This window comes from Bidens hawaiensis, unplaced genomic scaffold (genome assembly GCF_021521415.1).
Source record: "Bidens hawaiensis isolate Kalapana, Puna unplaced genomic scaffold, B.hawaiensis_p1.1 tig00020521_1, whole genome shotgun sequence".
NCBI lineage: Eukaryota > Viridiplantae > Streptophyta > Magnoliopsida > Asterales > Asteraceae > Bidens > Bidens hawaiensis.
The window spans coordinates 65,193-84,317 of record NW_027493138.1 but is presented as its reverse complement, the minus strand read 5'-3'; the positions used below and the strand labels follow the sequence as shown (position 1 = coordinate 84,317).

The window sequence follows — 19,125 nt, the reverse complement described above, 5'->3', positions numbered from 1 at the left end:
ACAGAATGTCACAGTTAAGCGTTTGTGATTGAAAAGGCAGGACATTTACTTATGAACCAAGGATCTCTCTTGTCCACGACCGATATGGGATTTGCCTAAGATTAGGACGATGTTGTGTTTGCCAAGGGTGTTACAGGGTTTCCGAAGAGGTAAACCCATGGCTCCCGGTAATAGAAGGTAAGTTGATCACTACATATCCGTTAAGGGTGGAGGGTGAGGTCGCGTCCGGAGGTCCACACCAGCTTAGAAACGAATGCCATGAAGCTGGTGGATCAGGAGGTGAAAGATGATTATTTGGTTATAGATGTTGATAATCAGTTCGTCGGTGATGGGGAGCTTGGCCCGGTGAACCGGGAAAACGAAAAGTTTCCTGAAACTCGAGAAGTGAAAAAGTAGCTAATGATCGGAACGAGAGTTTGCATGGGGTTGGTAATGAGATGGCGACGGGCATGGGGAAAATTGGAGTAGAGTCGGCTAGTGTGCACACTCCCCCGAAAACACAGTCTGATAGGTTGAATGTTGAGTTGCGTAGAGATAATGGGCATGTAGTAGTTGAAATGGGCCATAATAGACTAATATTATCAAGGAAAAGGCCCATGAGGATTAGAACACTGGGTCCACAAGCCCAGTTATGGATTTGGCTGGTGGGTCTTGATCCGACTTAAGGAATGTATTTGTCGGTGGTGGGTCCAACATGTCACAAGAGCTTTTTCCAAATCATGTTGGGAACAATACCAGTGAAGGAATTTATTCAATTTGTGTACTTAGAAGTGTATATAGAGGTGGTAGATGAAAGTCATTCTCCACCTGTTACAATCCAAACAAAAGAACTCAACCCAAAAGACTAGTCTGATAGGTGAGGGAACTCATTTGGCTTATAAACCCCACATCAGTTGCACATACAACCGATATGGTACCTTGCAATGGTTTCAGTCCGTAACAATTCACCCTCCTTAAGGGCCAACGTCCTCGTTTGTCAATGCCACGTTGGTCACGGATGGCTCACTCCAGGCCACCACTCCGTGGGCCACCACTCCGAGTCCTCGTTGGTCACGGCTGGGTTCCTCCAGGACACCACTCCGAGGTTGGCTCTGATACGAATGTTACAAGCCAAACAGAAGAACTCAACCCAAAATACTAGTCTAATAGGTGAGGGAACCCATTTGGCTTATAAACCCCACATCAGTTGCCCATACAACCGAGGTGGGACAAGTCTCATACCTTGCAATGGTTTCAGTCCGTAACACCACGAGAGTGTGAAGGGGATTCGAGGGGTGTGACTATGGGGGTGGCTATAGATGAAAACAATGAAAACAAAGAACCGACACCGACAGAAGTGGGGATGGGTGCGCCAGATGCTGGTGCCATGGAGGGGATTGAGGGTGAAGTTGAGAAGACAATTCAAGTGGGACAATTTATTGGGGTCGAATTAGAACAACATGTGGAGTTGGTTCGGGCTACAATTCAGGAGGAAGGGGGATCTTACGTTTGCCAATGAATATTTTATCAATAAATATTCGGGGGATTAACGAATCCAGGAAAACAGAGTGGATTCGGGGGTTAAAGACATGTCATGGTGCACATTTTTTAGTAATACAAGAAAATAAGTTGCGGGATTCATCGTTTTTTCATGTCAATCAGGCATGGGGTAGAACGATTTTTGAATTCGATAAAGTAGATGCGGTGGTTAGATCGGGAGGATTATTGTGTGTTTGGGATCCAACTTTATTTGCCAAAAGTGGGGTGTACAAGCACAGGAGGTTTATGATGGTTACTGGTATGATTAAGCTACATGAGTAAAAATAACTATATTCAACATTTATGCATCAAATGATCCTATATAAGGAAGGAGGTTAGGGGGGGGGGGGGGGGGAATTATTACAGATGAGAAGGTCGGCTAGTGGGTTATGTGTGTTCGCGGGAGACTTTAACGAGGTGCGAGAGGCTTCGGAGCGGTTAAATTCTGAGTTTGTCGCCTCAAACGCTGATGCATTTAACATGTTTATAAGCGAAGCAGGGTTGTGTGAATATAGTATGGGAGGTGGGGCGTTCACATACGCGTCGGATAGAGGTGACAAATTTAGTAAAATTGACCGGTTTCTGGTTTGTAAAGACTTCATGAATATGTGGCCACTTGCGTCTTTGAATGTTCTTGTTAAAGGATGCTCGGATCACCGGTCGTTATTCCTTGGTATAATGCCGATTAATTATGGCCATATTCCTTTCAGGTTTTTTAATAGCTGGTTGGAGATACCGGGTTTTATCGATTTTGTGGAAACACAATGTGCTCGGTTCAGATTCAACGGGCCAGCTGATTTGGCGTTAGTCACTAAACTCCGTGGCTAAAAATCAGAATTAAGAGGTGGTTAGAGATGAGAAAGAGGGAGGTGAACGGAGATTATGAAGAAAGAAAACGATTTATTATGGATTTAGAGGCGGTTCCCGAGCAAAGGCCGCTATCACAACAGGAGCTGGAGATGCGGGCAGAATGTTTGGCTGTTGTAGAGGCAGTTGATTTAGAGAAGCAGAAAGATCTACACCAAAAGGCAAGGGTTAGGTGGGCCATGGATGGAGATGATAATACATCTTATTTTCATGGTATTCTTAATGCAAATCTGTCTTCCAATAAGATGCATGGCTTAATGGTTCATGGGGCGTGGGTGTTGGACCCTGTGGTGGTAAAAAGGGAAGTTTTCAATCACTTTGCCACTCGATTTTTGGAACCTCTGCTGAAGCGGCCCGAGATAGTTTGTGCCTGGATCGGTTCGTTGAATGATGCGGAGGCGAATGGGTTGGTAGTTCCGTTCTCACTCTCGGAAATCAAAAACGCAGTATGGGATTGTGAAGGTGACCGATTGCCCGGGCCAGATGGATATAATTTTAGATTCATTAAAAGGTGCTGGAATTGTTTTCAAGGAGATTTATAAATATTTTTAATGAATTCTATTCAACTGGGAGGATAAGTATCGGTGTTCTTGCGTCTTTTATCGCTTTAATACCGAAGGTAAAGGTTGGAAAGCTATAGACCAACTAGTCTCATTGGTTGCATAAACAAAGTCATCTCAAAGGTTTTGGTAAGTCGGTTATAGATGGTGATCGGGAAGTTGGTGTTGATCGAGCAATGGACTTTTTTAGCTAATAGGAGTATTCTTGACAGGCCATTAATTTTGAATGAAATAGTGGCATGGTTGAAAAAGGCGAAAAAACGGGGGATGTTCTTCAAAGTTGACATTGAAAAGGCATATGACTCGTTGAATTGGAGGTATTTAGATTCAGTACTTGAGCAAATGAAATTTCCATGTAAATGGAGTAAATGGATATTTGAAATCTTGATGGGTGGAACGTCGTCGGTGCTTGTTAACGGTTCCCTTACGCAGGAATTTCCATGTTATCGGGGTCTCCAACAAGGAGATCCTTTGTCACCATTTCACTTTGTATTAGCAATGGAAGCGTTAACATGTATTATGAAACGCGCTTGCAGTGTCGGAATCTTTAAGGGCCTAAAGTGTGGGAGGGGTGGGCCGGTAGTAAATCATTTCTTATATGCAGATGATGTTGTATTCATCGGCGAATGGGATGTCGAAAATGTAAAGAACCTTCGTAGAATTCTAAGGTGCTTTTATTTGGTGTCCGGGTTAAAAATCAATCCCATTAAAAGTTGGATTTATGGGATACGGGTAGATGCCCCGGAAAGGTTGGCTTTGGCAAGTATGATTGGGTGTAAGACGGGTCCTCTCCCGTTTAAATATCTTAGACTACAAGTCGGTGCAAACATGAATGTGGTGGCCTCATGGGATCCGGTGGTGGAGATGTTTAGAAAGAAGTTGTCCATATGGAAAGCTAAAATGCTTTCTTTCGGAGGGAGGCTTACAATAATAAAGTCGGTTCTTAATTCTCTACCCACATTATTTTTCACTATATAAGGCTCCTGAGGGGGTGTTAGAAAAACTCGATAGAATTCGGGGAGTGTGCTTTTGGTGTGGGTTGGAGGAGGAGGCGAAAATAAATTGGGTTGCTTGGCATAAAGTGGTTACACCAGTAAACAAAGGTGGTCTCGGTTTATGCTCGTTACGTGAAACTAACCTTTCTATGCTAGCGAAGTGGTGGTGGAGGTTCAAAAATGAGAAAGAGGGCTTGTGGAGAAGCATTATTTGGGCTTTTCATCACACGAAAAATCCGTGGTCATTCGTTCCGGCGAAGATGTCTTTGACGGGTGCATGGAAACATATAGTAAAAATCTCAAGTGAAATCACTGAGATGGGTGTGGATTTAAGTACTGTACTAAAGAGGGAGGTGAGAGGTGGCAATAACACACTATTTTGGCTTGAACGGTGGTGCGGTGAAGCGGTGTTTTATGCTCGGTTTCCGTCACTGTTTCAGTTAGAAGTCAACAAATGTTGTAAAGTATCTGATCGGTTGCTGATGTACTCGGGGGAATTTTGCAGACAATGGGGTTGGGCTAGGTCGCCGGTCGAAATAAATGAACTTCGTGAACTGTTAATTGCATGCCAACAAGTTTGTTTATATGAGGGTGAGGATAAGCTTGTATGGGATTTGGATGATAGTGGGACGTTCTCTGTTAGGAGTTTAAAACAAAAATTTGCAATGAACTTGAATGTGGGGGAAAACTATATTATCGAATGGAATAATTTTGTACCAAAAAAGGTGGGGATCCTAGCTTGGAGAGCGGAAATGGAAAGAATACCGGTGTTATTTGCCTTGGCTAGACATGGTGTGGTGGTAGGGTCGATGGTATGTCCGATTTGTGAAAAGGATGTTGAGTCGGCGGAGCACTTGTTTGTTTCTTGCCAATTTGCGCAATCGGTTTGGAGCATTATTGCTACTTGGTGTAAGGTTCCGTGTATCTATGTCTTTTCCACCCGTGATCTATTGGAATTGTATAAATACTCTTTATTACCGAAAAAAAATGCTAAAATGTTTCATGCGGTTTGCTTGACGGCGATTTGGTGTATTTGGAAAGTGAGAAATCTCGCGGTGTTCGAAAGGAAGCCGACAACTCTAAGTTGTGTGATTGGTGAGATAAAAGCGTTAAAATTTTTTGTGGGTGAAAAATAGGTCCAAGTGGCCAGGTTGACATGGGAAAGGTGGTGTGCGTTTAATTTTGTATAAAATGTAAGTGTGTAACTAGTGGAATAAAGGTATTGAGATTGGTGTGGTCATGTTGTTTCATTGTTTCGGTGGACTTAGCGTTTCTAGCATCTTGCTAGCTTGTGCTATTCTTGTTATAATATTATATTTTGTTTGTCGTTCAAAAAAAAAAAATAAACCACCTCACAACAAAACTTCAAAAAGAATATCATTAGATTTTAGATCAATTGGGTAGGGTGAACAATCCAGTGTCAAACCTGGTTTTCAAAACATTACACTCCCAATAATTCCTTTTAAGGAACAATGATGTTAAATGTTATCTTTTACTAAGGATCTGTTACACCAAAATGATATACATTTAAGATTAAATCTCATTTCTGAAAACTTAAATAGGTAAATGTAACCACGTAAGACGATATAATTTGTTCATCACATATTATTTCTTGACAACTTCAAAAGCTCATAAGAAGTTCAAGACATAATCTTGATTCATGTTCTGAACTTTAAGCAAGTACAAGACGGTCCAAGTCTTCAATTACACCAACAACGCATTAACAATAGTAAAAAAAATCCATGTGACTAGTATTCTGAACGTGTGCATGGGAATCGTAGATGGAGAACTTGAGTTCTTGCTGGCGGAAAAAGTTGTCCTCATTAGAGGCGGTTGTGATATCCGAGCATGTACCGCCGGGTCCCAAGTGGTTATCTTGTTGGTTACAAGGTTGGGTTTGTTGAATTTTTTTGTGTTTAGAAAGCGGCCACCGGGTCCTCTAGCCCTCTTCAGTGCATGACAATGCCTTGATTCATGGAGATAAGGCTGTCCATGTTTTGCCAAAGGAAGGGTTAACTTGAGAAATCAAAACTCGGTCCAACTTTTATCTATAAAAGTAGCTTTTTTTGGCCCAGAAAACTGCATTAGACTATAATGAAAAAGATTTCATAACTTGAGAAATCAATAGCTTAGATACTGGGTACCTGTTGTTAAAGTTAAGATTGCTTTTTAAATATAAAGTATAAACTGGCCAAAGTTGAATTATGTTTTTTCCCAAAAATATATAAGAACTAAAACTCAAGTAGTTTGTATGAGAAAGTGACTGTTTACAGGGGCTACAAGCAAACTCTAAAATCGGGGTCTTTTGTAAAAGCATTCTCAATTAGGGATGAACATTTTGTCCCAAATACCCGTACTTATACTCATACCGTACTCGTACACTTACTTGTACCCGTACCGATTTAGCTTATTCGGTACGGGTATTGGTACTCATTTTTGTTGAATTTTGGTACAGGTACGGGTACGGTACGGGTACATTTGGTATTTTGTACCTGTTTGGATTATATAAGGGTTTATTTGAGATTCTTCATATCTAATATGTAAAATAAATTCTTCAACCATGTTATTATTGAACAACTATCAAACGTTTCTTCAAAATTAAATAATATAACATCCAAGACACGAACCAACAAACAAATGAGTTAAAGTCGGCGACCGAGTTAGGGTTCTTCAATACTATCTTATCATTAAACTGATAGCCAATTTGGTACCTGTACTAATTTGGTACTCGTCATGTACCTGTGCAAGTACCGATGCCCGGACTAATTCAGGTTTTTTGTTTACTTGTATTGGTTCCGGTTTCAAGATCGTCGAAAATTTGGAAATAAAAAAGCAAAGTGGTACAAAAATGGGTATTGTACCAAAATACACGTACCAATACTCGTACCCGTACTCGTACCATACCGAAAAATTTGGTATGAGTAATGGTACGTGTTTTTATTGATTTTTGGTACGGGTACAAGTACGGGTACTGTCTCACGCTCATCCCTCTCAACCCATCCCCATAATTATGTGAGGGGAATAAGTAAATTATAGGATGGAGTTTTGAAAGATTGTGAGTGTAAATTATAGGGTAGAGAGATATATGTATTGAATTTTTGTAAATTTAGGGAAACAAATTTTGCCCTATTTATTTTTAATATTTGTTGAATTAATTGTGAGTAGAAGAGAGAAAAAACTGTAATGATAAAAGTATAAAAAGTATCATTTAATTAAACAGGAAAGAGAAATGTAGTGTTTTATAGTGTAATTATTGAGATAGAGATAGGGGACGGGTTGTGAATGTTCTAACATTACATATTTAGACCAAGTTGGTTTATATTTTTAAGAAACAACCCAAGAGTAAAGTAAACAGTAAACTCGTAAGCAGTTTGGAAGAAAATAACGCAGTGGCGGATCTAGAACCAAATGTCAGGGGTAACATTTAAAGAAAATTTTTTAATCATATTTCATGCAGGGTAAACGAAACAAAAATAGAAGCACGATGATAAATAAATTTAAACACATGGGTTGCATATTTCTCTCATTCGGTTTTTAAAAGCTTGAAATCGAGCCATTACATCCTCTTCTTTTACTCTGTCAAGAGTTTCTCTTTCGACCGCACAAATTAAAACATTGTTCAAATACTCATAACCCATTCGATTGCGTATATCCGTCTTGATAAGCTTCATTTTAGAAAAAACATCTTTCAACGGTTGCGATTGCACCCGGTAAAACAAACGCTAGCTTTAATATACGATAAACCAAATGAAAAGTGACGCGTTTTCCGGTTTCCACCAATATTACACGAGCAATGTCACATATTTCACCCAATTTTTCAAATTTATCATATTAATTCAAAGTGAGATAAAAGGTCGTGAGATCACCTGAAATACACCTTTCTTCATTACTAAAGTCATTCATATACATATTAGAAAATATCACTATCTTCAATATGTCAAACATATAAAATGAATCACAAGGATTTAAACCGGATATATTTTCTATCAAACTAGTTGAGACCTCACTAAATCTATTTCCAAGTTTTTGAATTTGCATATCCAAAACGGTATTAAAAACTTCAACCTCAAAATGATGTCGACTAGTAATGATATTCTTTCGGTTTCGTTGATTACCATAACCTTCCGTCATATCTAACATCTTAATCTTGTATTTTTTTCACAAAAAGATGTCACTCAAGCCAACATCTAACAAGTGTATATATATTATTTTAAGTGTAACATATATTATTTTAATGGTTAATGAATTTTATTGATTGGGCTTTACATCTTTGTTTGGGCTTTAGTTGGGTGGAGTTTTTAAATTGGTTGAGCTTAAAACACATAGGGTTACGTTAGTTTTTTCAAGGGTAATGAAACACGAAAATCTACCCAAATTTTATTTTTTTACACTACTGACAAGAAGTTGAGGGGTAGCAGAGGCAACCCTTAGCATTAACCTACATCCGCCATTGAAATGAGTTAAAGCTAAACCTTTCATGGTTTCGAAAGCTTGTTTTGTGCCTCGAGTTTCGAAAGATTGATGTTTTGTGTTTAGGTATATAATTCAGCTTCCGAGAGTTTTAGTTACCTTGGTTCATTTGTCGAGTTTCGATAAAGTCTCCATTTTTGGAAAGTTCGGGCTTTCGGTTAGGTTTCCGGTTACCGTATGACAATAAAGATTTAGTATTTTATTCATACCAGGATTAGAATGATTCTTGTTTAATACAACCATATCTTGACTTGAGTTTACAAAGGTTGACAATGTCGGGTTACCGCCGGTGTTGTCGGGTGTGTTTAATGACATGTCTCTAAAGAATAGTTTTTATAAACGAATACTATATAATTGAAACTTCTTATTTTCCAGAAATATATATATATATATATATATATATATATATATGTATATATATTATAGAATGATTTATATCCAAGTCTGATATCTCAACAAGCTTGGTGTTGTGCCGGTTTAGTCCCCATGCTTTCGTTTAGCGTTCGTTTCGACCAAAATCGAGTTAAAGATTAAGTTAATTTTTCGGGAATAAGAACACTCAAGTCATGGTTTATTAACTTATACTTATTTTTAAAATTTAGAATCTTCATGTTTTTTTAGTATTTTTCAAAATGCTTGTTTGGCTTATGTTGGTTTTACCGTAACTTGCGTTTAAATGTCAAATCTCGACAAAAGAGATTTCAAATCCATAAAAGTTGCTTTATACTATTATGATGAGTAATTTTAAATATAACTTTCTTTAAGAATAGTCAGAATTATAGTAATTGTCATTTATGTTTACACTCAATTTCACTCATTGTCCTTTATTTTTAAAATTGATTTGTTTAGTCCTTTACGTTTATAAATGTTACACCGATTATCCTTTGGTCCTAACCCCGTCTATTTATGTCGTTAAGTCTGGTCATTTGAAGATCATGTGAGGGTATAATAATAATTTTACCTCCCCTTTGATCTTATAACTATTTTATTACAAAAATTAAAACACAAATGAAAAATACAAAACCTTATTTATTTCTTTCTCATCACTCTCTCTCCCTCATCGCCTATCTCTTTCTCTCAGTTCTCACCTCTACCATCACCATCCACCACCTGTCGCCGCCGCCGCCGCCATCATACCACCGCACCATCCCACCCAACCCTAACTTCCTTCATCATCTTCACAAAACCCTAGCCTATGGAGTATGTTCTGTCTTCACAAAACCCAACCACTTTTCTTGCAATTTCCGGTTGTTTTGACTTTATAAATCCATGGAGCATGTTTTGTTTTTACCGATTAATGATGTTAATACAGAGTTTCGCCTTTATGGTGTTGCTTTTTGTTAAGTTTTGTGGTTGGCAGCTTGGGTTTGATGGCTTCTCTGTTCTTACTTCAATACTCGATCTAGTGGCTAATATGGAAGAATCTGGGTTATTTTGGTTGGTAATGATGTATTTGAGGATGGAGGAGGGATATCGGCTAGGATTTCACAGCCATTTTTATCCAAAATTAAACCACAATTAGGTCTCAAAATTTGTAAAACTGAAACTGAAAGATGAAGAAAACAAAATTTGGAGCTGTTAAAGGTTATGAAGAAGAGTGTTCCAGTGCGATTTGGCTCCGGCGACAGTGGTCATGGTGTGCGTTATAGGGAGAAGTTGTGGCCGCGGTGGATGATGGTGACCGCAAGGGCGAAGCTTCATTGAGGCCCGGGTGGCCCCGGCCCCCTCTGTTTTTTTCGCAGTAGTGTAAATTTACCCGTTTTTGGCCGAAAATTTTTATACGTAGTGTAAGTTTAGCCTTTTTCGGCCGAAAATTTGAGCCCGGCCCCCTTCATTTGTGAAGTTTTGTATACATTTTGAGCCCGGCCCCCTTCGTTTGTGAAGTGGTTTTGGATCTTATAAGAGAGGATGGTGGTGGTGGTGGTGGTGGTGGTGGTGGTGGTGTAAGTACGGTAGAATAAAGAGAGTTCCTTTAAAATATATTTATTTTTCTTTATTATTAAATATATATGTGAAATTACAAAGATACCCTCAATTGTCTTGCACATGTTCCGACTTAACGAGAAAAACTATCTTGGTTAGGGTCAAAGGACAAACGGTGTAACATTTATAAACGTAAAGGAAAAAACAAATTAATTTTAAAGATAAAGAACAATGAGTGAAATTGAGTGTAAACATAAAAGAAAATTTCTGTAATTCTATCTAAAAAATATCCATTTTATGTTTTTGAAGCATTTTAATTTATAAAAGTTGCCCCGTTCTCGGTTTTCAACGAAACAACGAGTTTAAGCTTGTAAACGGGCCATTTTCTAAATCCACTTATTCTTAAGCTTGTATACTTGTATATTGAGACATTTTAATTTGTAAGTTTATGTTTTATAAACTTATTTTTATACTTTCAGACTTTGAGAAATAACTCGTTTTCGAAAATGTCCATTCGTTATGTTTTTAACAAAAACTCACCTTTTGTCATCTAACAAGTTAGGACCTGCAATAATAAATAAAAATAAGTTGTTTTGGCATTTCATGGGTTTTGAAAGATTGTTCATAGGTGCAGTTTCGCTAACGGGCCCGGTTTTAGCCCGTTCGGGTTTTAGTTCGGTTTTAAAAACGACGATTCATGCAAAATGGTTCCGGTCAGATTATATAACATTAAAATATTATATCTAGGGCTGCAAAAAGATATGATATTATTACTTTGGTTGCACGGATTATTTCTTATCGAACGTGTCACCAAAATGTCCGTTTGGTTGATTTCTTGTACTCATTTTATTATTAATATTTGGGGCTGGTCTTTACCAAGTTTAAGGCCTCATGTATATGTATATTCAACTTCTGTAAATTTCATTAAATATCCAGAAGTTAATAAGGTAGCATGTTGGGTTGGTTTTCAAGTTAGTTTTCACTTAAACGAGTTGCCGAACGCCTACAAGTTGGCTTCGTTTCTAAAGGCTACATATTGCGAAATTTTAAGTTCATGGTCGTGTTAATATTAGTTTCCTTTATATATTGTTCTTAACTCTTTGTTTTGTAACTTATTTGATTTGGGTTCAAGTTAACTCCCAAAAATACCCTTGGCTACCAATATCCATCTAAGACTCGTTTTTCAGCACAAAACATGTTTGGACCCGTTCTAATATTTGGTAATGACTTGTTAAAAATTTTATATTGACGTTAGGGTGTTGGGAAACCAAACAATGGCTTCAATTCGGTTTGGGCCCGTTAGCACCTTTATGCTATATTTTTAACAAAACTCAATTTTGGTTATCAAGCATGTTAGGACCAGTTGTTATACATTAAAATAAGTAGTTTGAACTTTTCATATGTTTTAAGAAACATATACAGGGCTGAACGTATTTAGGGCTGCTCTTGCGTGTATGGCCCTGGTTTTGGCCCGTTTGAGCTCTAATTCTATTTTAAAAGCGATGAATTATATAAAACGATTTAGAGCCAGGTTATAACTTATCAAAATAATATGTCTAGGGCTGTAAAAAGATGTTATAATATAACTTAGGTTTCCAGGTTTGTTTCGTAGTTAAACGGGTTACAAAAGTGAAGGTTCAAAAGGTTTTTAATGTCCGGTTTTAGTATTACCTCTCGGGGCCAGTTTATACCTTTTTTATTGACTTAAATAAGTATGTTTAACTTCTGGAAGTTAGGTTTAATGTCCAGAAGTTAATGAGGTCACATGTCGGGTTCGTTTCCAACCTAGTTTGTACTTAAACGAGTTACCAATTGGCCATATATACAGCCACGGTTTCGGGGATGCACAAGGTATAACTTTTAGAGCTTCAACCCGGTAATAATTCGTGCAAGTGCTCGAAATATTAACAAAATTGGATGGTTTAGTTCACGGCTTTGGATTCGGTTTTAGGTAGTTTTACGTGTTAGTTTGGAAGCCATCACCGCTCCGGTTTGGTCACGATTTTCGTGCGGATTCTGTCCAGATTTGACTTTCAAAAGAAAGTTACATTCTTGATATATTCTTGTGAGTTAATAAGGATAAATGGTTCATTTGGTACTGAAGAGCCTACCTAGGAGTTTGGCTCTCAGAACTTGGTTATGGCCCACTAAACAACTAATATGCCACCATCCCAGTAGATGGGCCCAAGCCCAGAAGGAAGAAGGCATAATAGGACAGAGGTCCAAGTCAACAAAGGACCAGTCGTTATAGGAGCTGACACTGGACAGAGCTGAAGCTTACCTAATCCTGGAGCAAGGGGCATATCCAGCAGACAAAAGCGAGCCTCCTGCAAGAGTAAGAGGGAGGGGAAATAACCGCTGAATAATAGACTAGAGCCTAGGGTAACGGTCCCAGGAAAAGATTCCTCCAGGACCCTATATATGTAACATACTCTTTTTTGTAATATGGGCATGTTGAATAGAATACATTCATGTTCACCAAATATAACAGAATACCCTCCACTCACCGGTAAACGGTCACCTACGACTTAAACGACCACCTAGACCTAACACACGCACACACATAATCTATATAATTCATTCGAGGTCTCAACATTGGCGCCATCCATGGGACCTGTGTAAATAGCAGTCCCACCCACAGTTTTTAGACGAGATGACCGGCCGGAATACAGACAGTACGCCATCGACGTTCAAACCCATTTCTGACGATGTAAGTGCGCCAGCGGTAACGACAGAAGAAGAAATAACAAATCTGCCAAAGACAGATCCGTCTCAGGGAAGTCAGCCAGATACTGAGGGGCCGATAATGGTTGAAGACGAGACAAAGGAAGAGAACCTAAGGTTAAGAGCCGAAAAAGGGAAAATGACGGAGCTGAGATGGGAGATAACCCCCGAGTTCGTACAGACTCACAGGGATGCATTCAAAGCATGCGTAGAAGAACATGAGAAGAAAATGGCAAACGCCTACACGATATTTAGATCTACAAACGTCCAATTGGCAAAATCAGGGAGCGAGCTCAACTTTGAGCCCCTTCTTCTCATATTTGAGTCCTTTCAGCTCAGTTTCGGAGCCCCCATCCACTCACTTTCAAGCCTATTTAGTTTGCCTAGACAAAGGGATGACCAGACCTTGCCGGTATATTTGAAAGTTTTTTTTACGGTGACGTTGGAGACGCCCCGCCGGTATCTCCACCCTTAATGAGAAAAAGCTCTGAAAAAGAAACAACCTTACCTGAGGAACTACCAACAACGGAAGAACTAGCAACAGCAGGAGAAACCTTTTCTAACCTCAGCTCCACCCCCTTCCTAGGGATTCTTTCTTTGATGATATGCCCTAAGCCCCTTTCAGAAGACCGAAGTCATTGGTGCTTTGCATAAGGGGTAAGCGCACCATAAAGACTATTGGTACCTATCATAGACTTGACTCATTTTAAGGGCTTGAATTCCTTTCCCCGAGTTAGAGGGGTTTTCTGAAGGTCTTCCTCAAGGGCGACTTGGTTCTCAAAAAGACTGTTACCCCCCGGCCAGAGTAGAAGTAGGCAAACGGATGTTTCTGGGGGGAACTACGGGAGACGGAGACAGGTGGTTAGGCGATATTCTAACTTCTGGCTCATCGCAATTCCATTTCTTAAAGTGCAAGTCCAGTTTTCTCTGTTTTTGAAAGTGAAAGTTAGGTTAGCCCCTTCTTTCAATTCCAAAGATGCTCTCAAATTGTTGTTAAAGATTATTATACCCTAAGGCTTCTCGCGGTCAGGCAAGCGTGGCAGAGCGTGTAGCATGTATCCAGCCATCCGAACTACTTACTGAAGGGCAAGCACCAACGAATTACTCACTTCATTCACAGCGCGGGGGAGAGACAGAGAGGGGTCAGTAATAACTCACAGCCGGGGTAAAAAGGTCCTACTTCCTTACTCACTCAAGTCATTGCTTTGACCGGCCGAAAAGAAAACATTTTTTAGATACTTGTTACAGGCCTGGCCAAGAGTGCAAAAGAGCTTTATTTATAATTAGAGTAAGGGCACACCATTTGCAATGCCTTTTCTTGCTTTCGACAGGACCCCCTTCCGACAGGAGAAAAAAGATTACGTCAATGCCAATTAATTGCCAATGATATAGAGTTTCTAGCGATTACGACTATAAAGGGCAGGAGATGAATGAAAGACTCGTACTGCAACTGCTGAAGAGAGATCAGAGCTAGTACTAGAGGAAGCGATAGCGGACAAAAGAGCTCAGAGAGCAGTGCAGCTAAGCGGGAAGATCTGTGATCTTTTTGAAAGAGCATATCGCAAAGACCGGTATATTGCACATACTGATTGATTGTATAGATTGAGTCTCATTTATAGAATTATGTTATATCTATAGTACCCCCATGAGACTTTCCAGCTCGAGGCTAGAAGCTACCAACACTTTAATACAAACAAAAAACAGAAATCGGAATTCATGGGGCCCGAGGCCTTACAGAAAAAAGATCGATGAACGATTAAGCGAGACTTTGCCTTAGAGACCAATGAAATGAGACCAAGAAGCTTTATTACACAAAAGTTCTTTGAAGACTTTTTGCTTCTGCTTCTGATGTGCACGAAGTGGTATATAAAAAATTAACAAATAATGACCAAGCACAACGAGTAATAAAAACCTAGAATACCCTAAACCAACCACTAGCAACAGGCAAGTGAACCTATCGGGTGTAGAATAGCTATGGGAAGACCGGAAATATCGAACCCTAGAGACACTTATTAAATTACCGAGACTAGTTCTAAAAGATAATTTAAAGTAATAATTAAGAAAATATATATTTTTGGATTTTTATTTATTTTATTTTAAAAAATAATAATTAATTAAACTAATTATTTAATTAAAGTAAATTAAACTAGAAAATTAAATTACCGAATAAAAACTTTCGTAAATTCAAATGAGAGCAAGAGTTACCTAGGCAAGGAATCTGAATTGTGACGACTCGGGCTTTTATCGGTTACGGGAAAAATGCTAATAGAGCCGGGAATCTAAAGGTATGAAGCTCTAGGAAACTTAATGGATCCTTAATCACTCTCAATGTGTCACCTAAAAAGAAATCTTAGAGATCATGTAAAAACACCGGCTTATTAGTTCACCTGTCAGTTCACCAACTATGATTAATTTCCCTAAAAAATAGCTAACCCGTCAGTTTCACTATCTCAATGCATCTAAGTACACGGGGTGGTTTATGAACAGTCTAAAGGACACCGGTAAACAGTGAAATTAAGGCAAAAATAGGCAAACTTCCTGTCAGATAATTTAACCTAAAACCATATCAACGCAGATAAACCCGACTACTTATCACCCGTCGGACATCTAAGTAGGTAAAAATATAAACTTCTAATAATATGTCAAAAATCAGTTTCTATGGTAAATGAGCTCAATAAACCATAAGCAAGTTGCAAACACACAATAAACAACCCTAACATGCAACTTATAATCGAAAGACAATCAATCAAGCAACATGTGAAAAATTTAATTAGACACATATTAAAAATAAATACGCATGAGACACATCCTAAAAATATGATCAAAATTTTAATTAATCAAAATCCCGAAAACAAAACCCGAAAACCAACAAGTCCAAAGCAATCAACAAAACATCATCCAAGCCTAAGTAACTAAAAGTGTTTAGCCAATAATCATATTCAAAAACGAAACTAAAATAAAATAAACAATTTGACTCATTGAATAATAAAACAAAAGTGACCTGTTTGCTCCTTTAATTCCAAAAGTAGACAAGAATATTAATGTTAAATGTGCTGCTTCGTGTCTTTCGTGAATCCCATATCACCACAAAAAAAAATATAATAGTATAATAATGTTATGCGGCTCCCACTAACAAACTTCTCTTTTGGATCTCTACGTAGAGAACAATAATAATAATCTATTATATTCTTCTTTTCTTCTGGATCCTTAATGATGCGCCACACCAGACAAATAACAATAATAATAATGCACTGTAGGTTATGTAATACGAATAATATTCTAGTGATGCGGCTTTTTTTTCACCAAAACTCACGTATGTTTCTTTATATTAATCCTCTCACGTGACCTACTTGATGTTTACTTGGAAGACAAATTTTCTAGTGGGCCAGCCCACTAAACCCCTACATCAAAAAACTCAAATAAGTATAAAACATTATAGTGCTTTCATTCAAATTCGATCCAATTAAACTTTCTTTTACATGTCGTAGAATTCAATTGTTATTGTTTCATATGCCTATTAGCTTGCCTTGTCCATAAAAATAATAACAATTGATACATTTGCTTTAGAAAACATATTTGTCCGTTACAAGTTTGATAGAAGTATTTAATATGACTCATTGTCTCATGAAACCAATAAGCTCACAAATGAACCACATAATAATAATATTCAATAAAAACATGGCTCAAAAGTAACTAAAAGTATAGGAAATATGAATAATAATATGTATATAATTTAGATCACATCAAACATCCCCATACTTAAACTTTTTTCGTCCTCGAAAAATATATAATGCAATGGAATCATAATTCAAGATCGATCTTTAAAACATATAGGTTATCTTTTAAGCATATATAAACGCAAAAACCGCAATTGCCGGTATTGTTGTCCACTCAAACCCAGCCACCAGCCTCTCAAGCCCCCAATTGCATTAAACGTTTTTAAGTTCAAAAGCTACGGCTACACCTACCCCATCTCAGACAAAGAGAGCTACAGGAAATAGAGTCGAAGCAGACTGGTTCGACAAATCACCATAAGCCAAGGACTCGTTGATGGTACTAATTAGATGCACTCGGTGAAATTTGATGATGAATGGTCATGTGGAGGTCGTACGAGCTATTCCTAAATATTATTGGACTTTGTCCTATAAATTCCTAATTTGATATTTATTGACTAAGAACCTTCGAGCCCCAATAGTGTATCCTCAGAGTCACTATCCCCTTGGTAACACATAAACTCTAAGTCCCGTCTAGTATGTGCATCTTTGGCCTCTTTTACTAACTCTGAGAATGCTTCTTTGGCATTTTACAATACATAACTTTCTCACTTCATTTGCTTTTTGGACCAATCATTGGAAATACACTATCAAAACATACTTTTTTTTTTGCTTCTTTTTTTACTATTTTTTTATATCACCCTAAATATATAACTATTTTCTAAGCTCGTAAAAAGATTGACATGTGGTGGTGTGCTGGTTTGAGTGCATCTAAGTCTTACCATCTCAAAGTTTTTAGATTATGGTAATCCTCCCTAAGCATCGAAATTCAGTTTCACCGTTTTTCAAATTATTAGATATATAAAATATGCTAAAGTGGACTATCAAAGCTAGTTGGGCCAACCGACACATCCCAAATTAAGTGCGCTATCTGTTATTTAATCTCATATATAATAATAGTTTTAAAAGATCAACCTTAAACAATAATATCATTTTCCATTATACGCAAAATAAAATTTCGGGACATTTTTTTTTCTTTTTAAAGTTTTTCAATTTTTTTTATATAACTTTTTTTAACTATTTTTTTTTGAATTTTTTATATAAAAATCTAAAAACGTCAGTTTCCCATCCCCACACTTAAATTTTGCATTGTCCTCGATGGAAGACAGGAAAAGGACAAAAATAAAGCAGAAATAAAATAAAATAAAATAAAATAAAAACAAAGAATAAAGAAAATGGAACAGACTCCCCTGGTAATATGGCAATGATCAGCGTATGTCATGTTCCAATAAAGCGACCGTATAGCATTTCATTCGCGGCTGCAGCTTTTGGGTACCATCTACAATCACATAAGCTTAGAACGCCCCCGTCCGAATGAAGATTGAGTACGAACGAAAGTATCCAAACCTGCAAAAGAAATCTCAAAGCACCCAAAGCAGACATCAAACAAACTCTAAAAAACTTAAAACTGACTCAAAATACAAATATAAAATAAAACAAATAAAAATTATACAAACTCTACACTTGGGTATTTCCCGAGGCCTATCCCTGTCAAGCAATCAAAGTAGGGATATCGAGGAGAAATACATCTTCCTCGACCGAATCAGCCGGCCCACCGATATAATGTTTTAACCTATGGCCGTTCATCTTCCACGCTCTCCCCTCATGATCAACTAACTCAACTGCACCGTGTGGAAATGCCGCCTTCACCGTATACGGACCAACCCATCTCGATCTAAGCTTACCTGGAAATAACTTCAAACGAGAATTATAAACCAATACCCGATCCCCACACTTGAACTCTTTCACTTTCTTCAACTTTCGATCATGTAACGCCTTCGTACGCTCCTTATAACTCCATGATCTCGCATACGCCTCATCTCTCAGCTCCTTTACCTCATGAATTTGGAGATACCAGTTTTTCGGAGCTCGGGTCAGGTCAAGATTAACGGATCTCAACGCCCAATATGCTCTATGCTCTAACTCAACCGGTAAATGACACGCTTTCCCGTAAACTATCCTAAAGGGCGTTTTTAAATGCTGTGCGGAAAGCCCAAAGTGCATCATCCAACTTGTCGGACCAGTCCTTTCGGTTCTTGCCGACAGTTTTCTCCAGAATTCACTTCACTCCTGGGTTTGCATTCTCCACTTGCCCGCTCGTCTGTGGATGATAGGCGGTGGACAACCGGTGGGTGACCCCATACCGTGCCAATGCCTTCTCCATCTGGGCATTGCAGAAATGTGTGCCCCTATCGCTGATCAAGGCCTTGGGAGTACCAAACCGACTGAACAACCTCTTCAAGAATCCCACTACAACTCGGGCGTCGTTAGTGGGCATGGCTTGAGCCTCAACCC

General features: G+C 38.3%; 1 protein-coding gene and 1 long non-coding RNA gene across 2 annotated transcripts in view; one reads left to right on the top strand and one right to left on the bottom strand.

Annotated features, from left to right (window-relative positions):
- The first annotated feature begins 2,372 nt into the window (after window positions 1-2,372).
- LOC143560998 (uncharacterized) lies at window positions 2,373-2,927 on the top strand. Its single transcript, XM_077049166.1, has one exon. The coding sequence runs from the start codon at window positions 2,373-2,375 to the stop codon at window positions 2,925-2,927; it is 555 nt and encodes a 184-aa protein (XP_076905281.1).
- Window positions 2,928-5,709: 2,782 nt separating this feature from the next.
- The window catches only part of LOC143560995 (uncharacterized), a 43,949-nt gene continuing 30,533 nt past the window's right edge, over window positions 5,710-19,125 (bottom strand). Inside the window, exon 3 of the long non-coding RNA XR_013140218.1 lies at window positions 5,710-5,926. This is a non-coding gene — a long non-coding RNA (uncharacterized LOC143560995). The remainder of the gene's footprint in view (window positions 5,927-19,125) is intronic.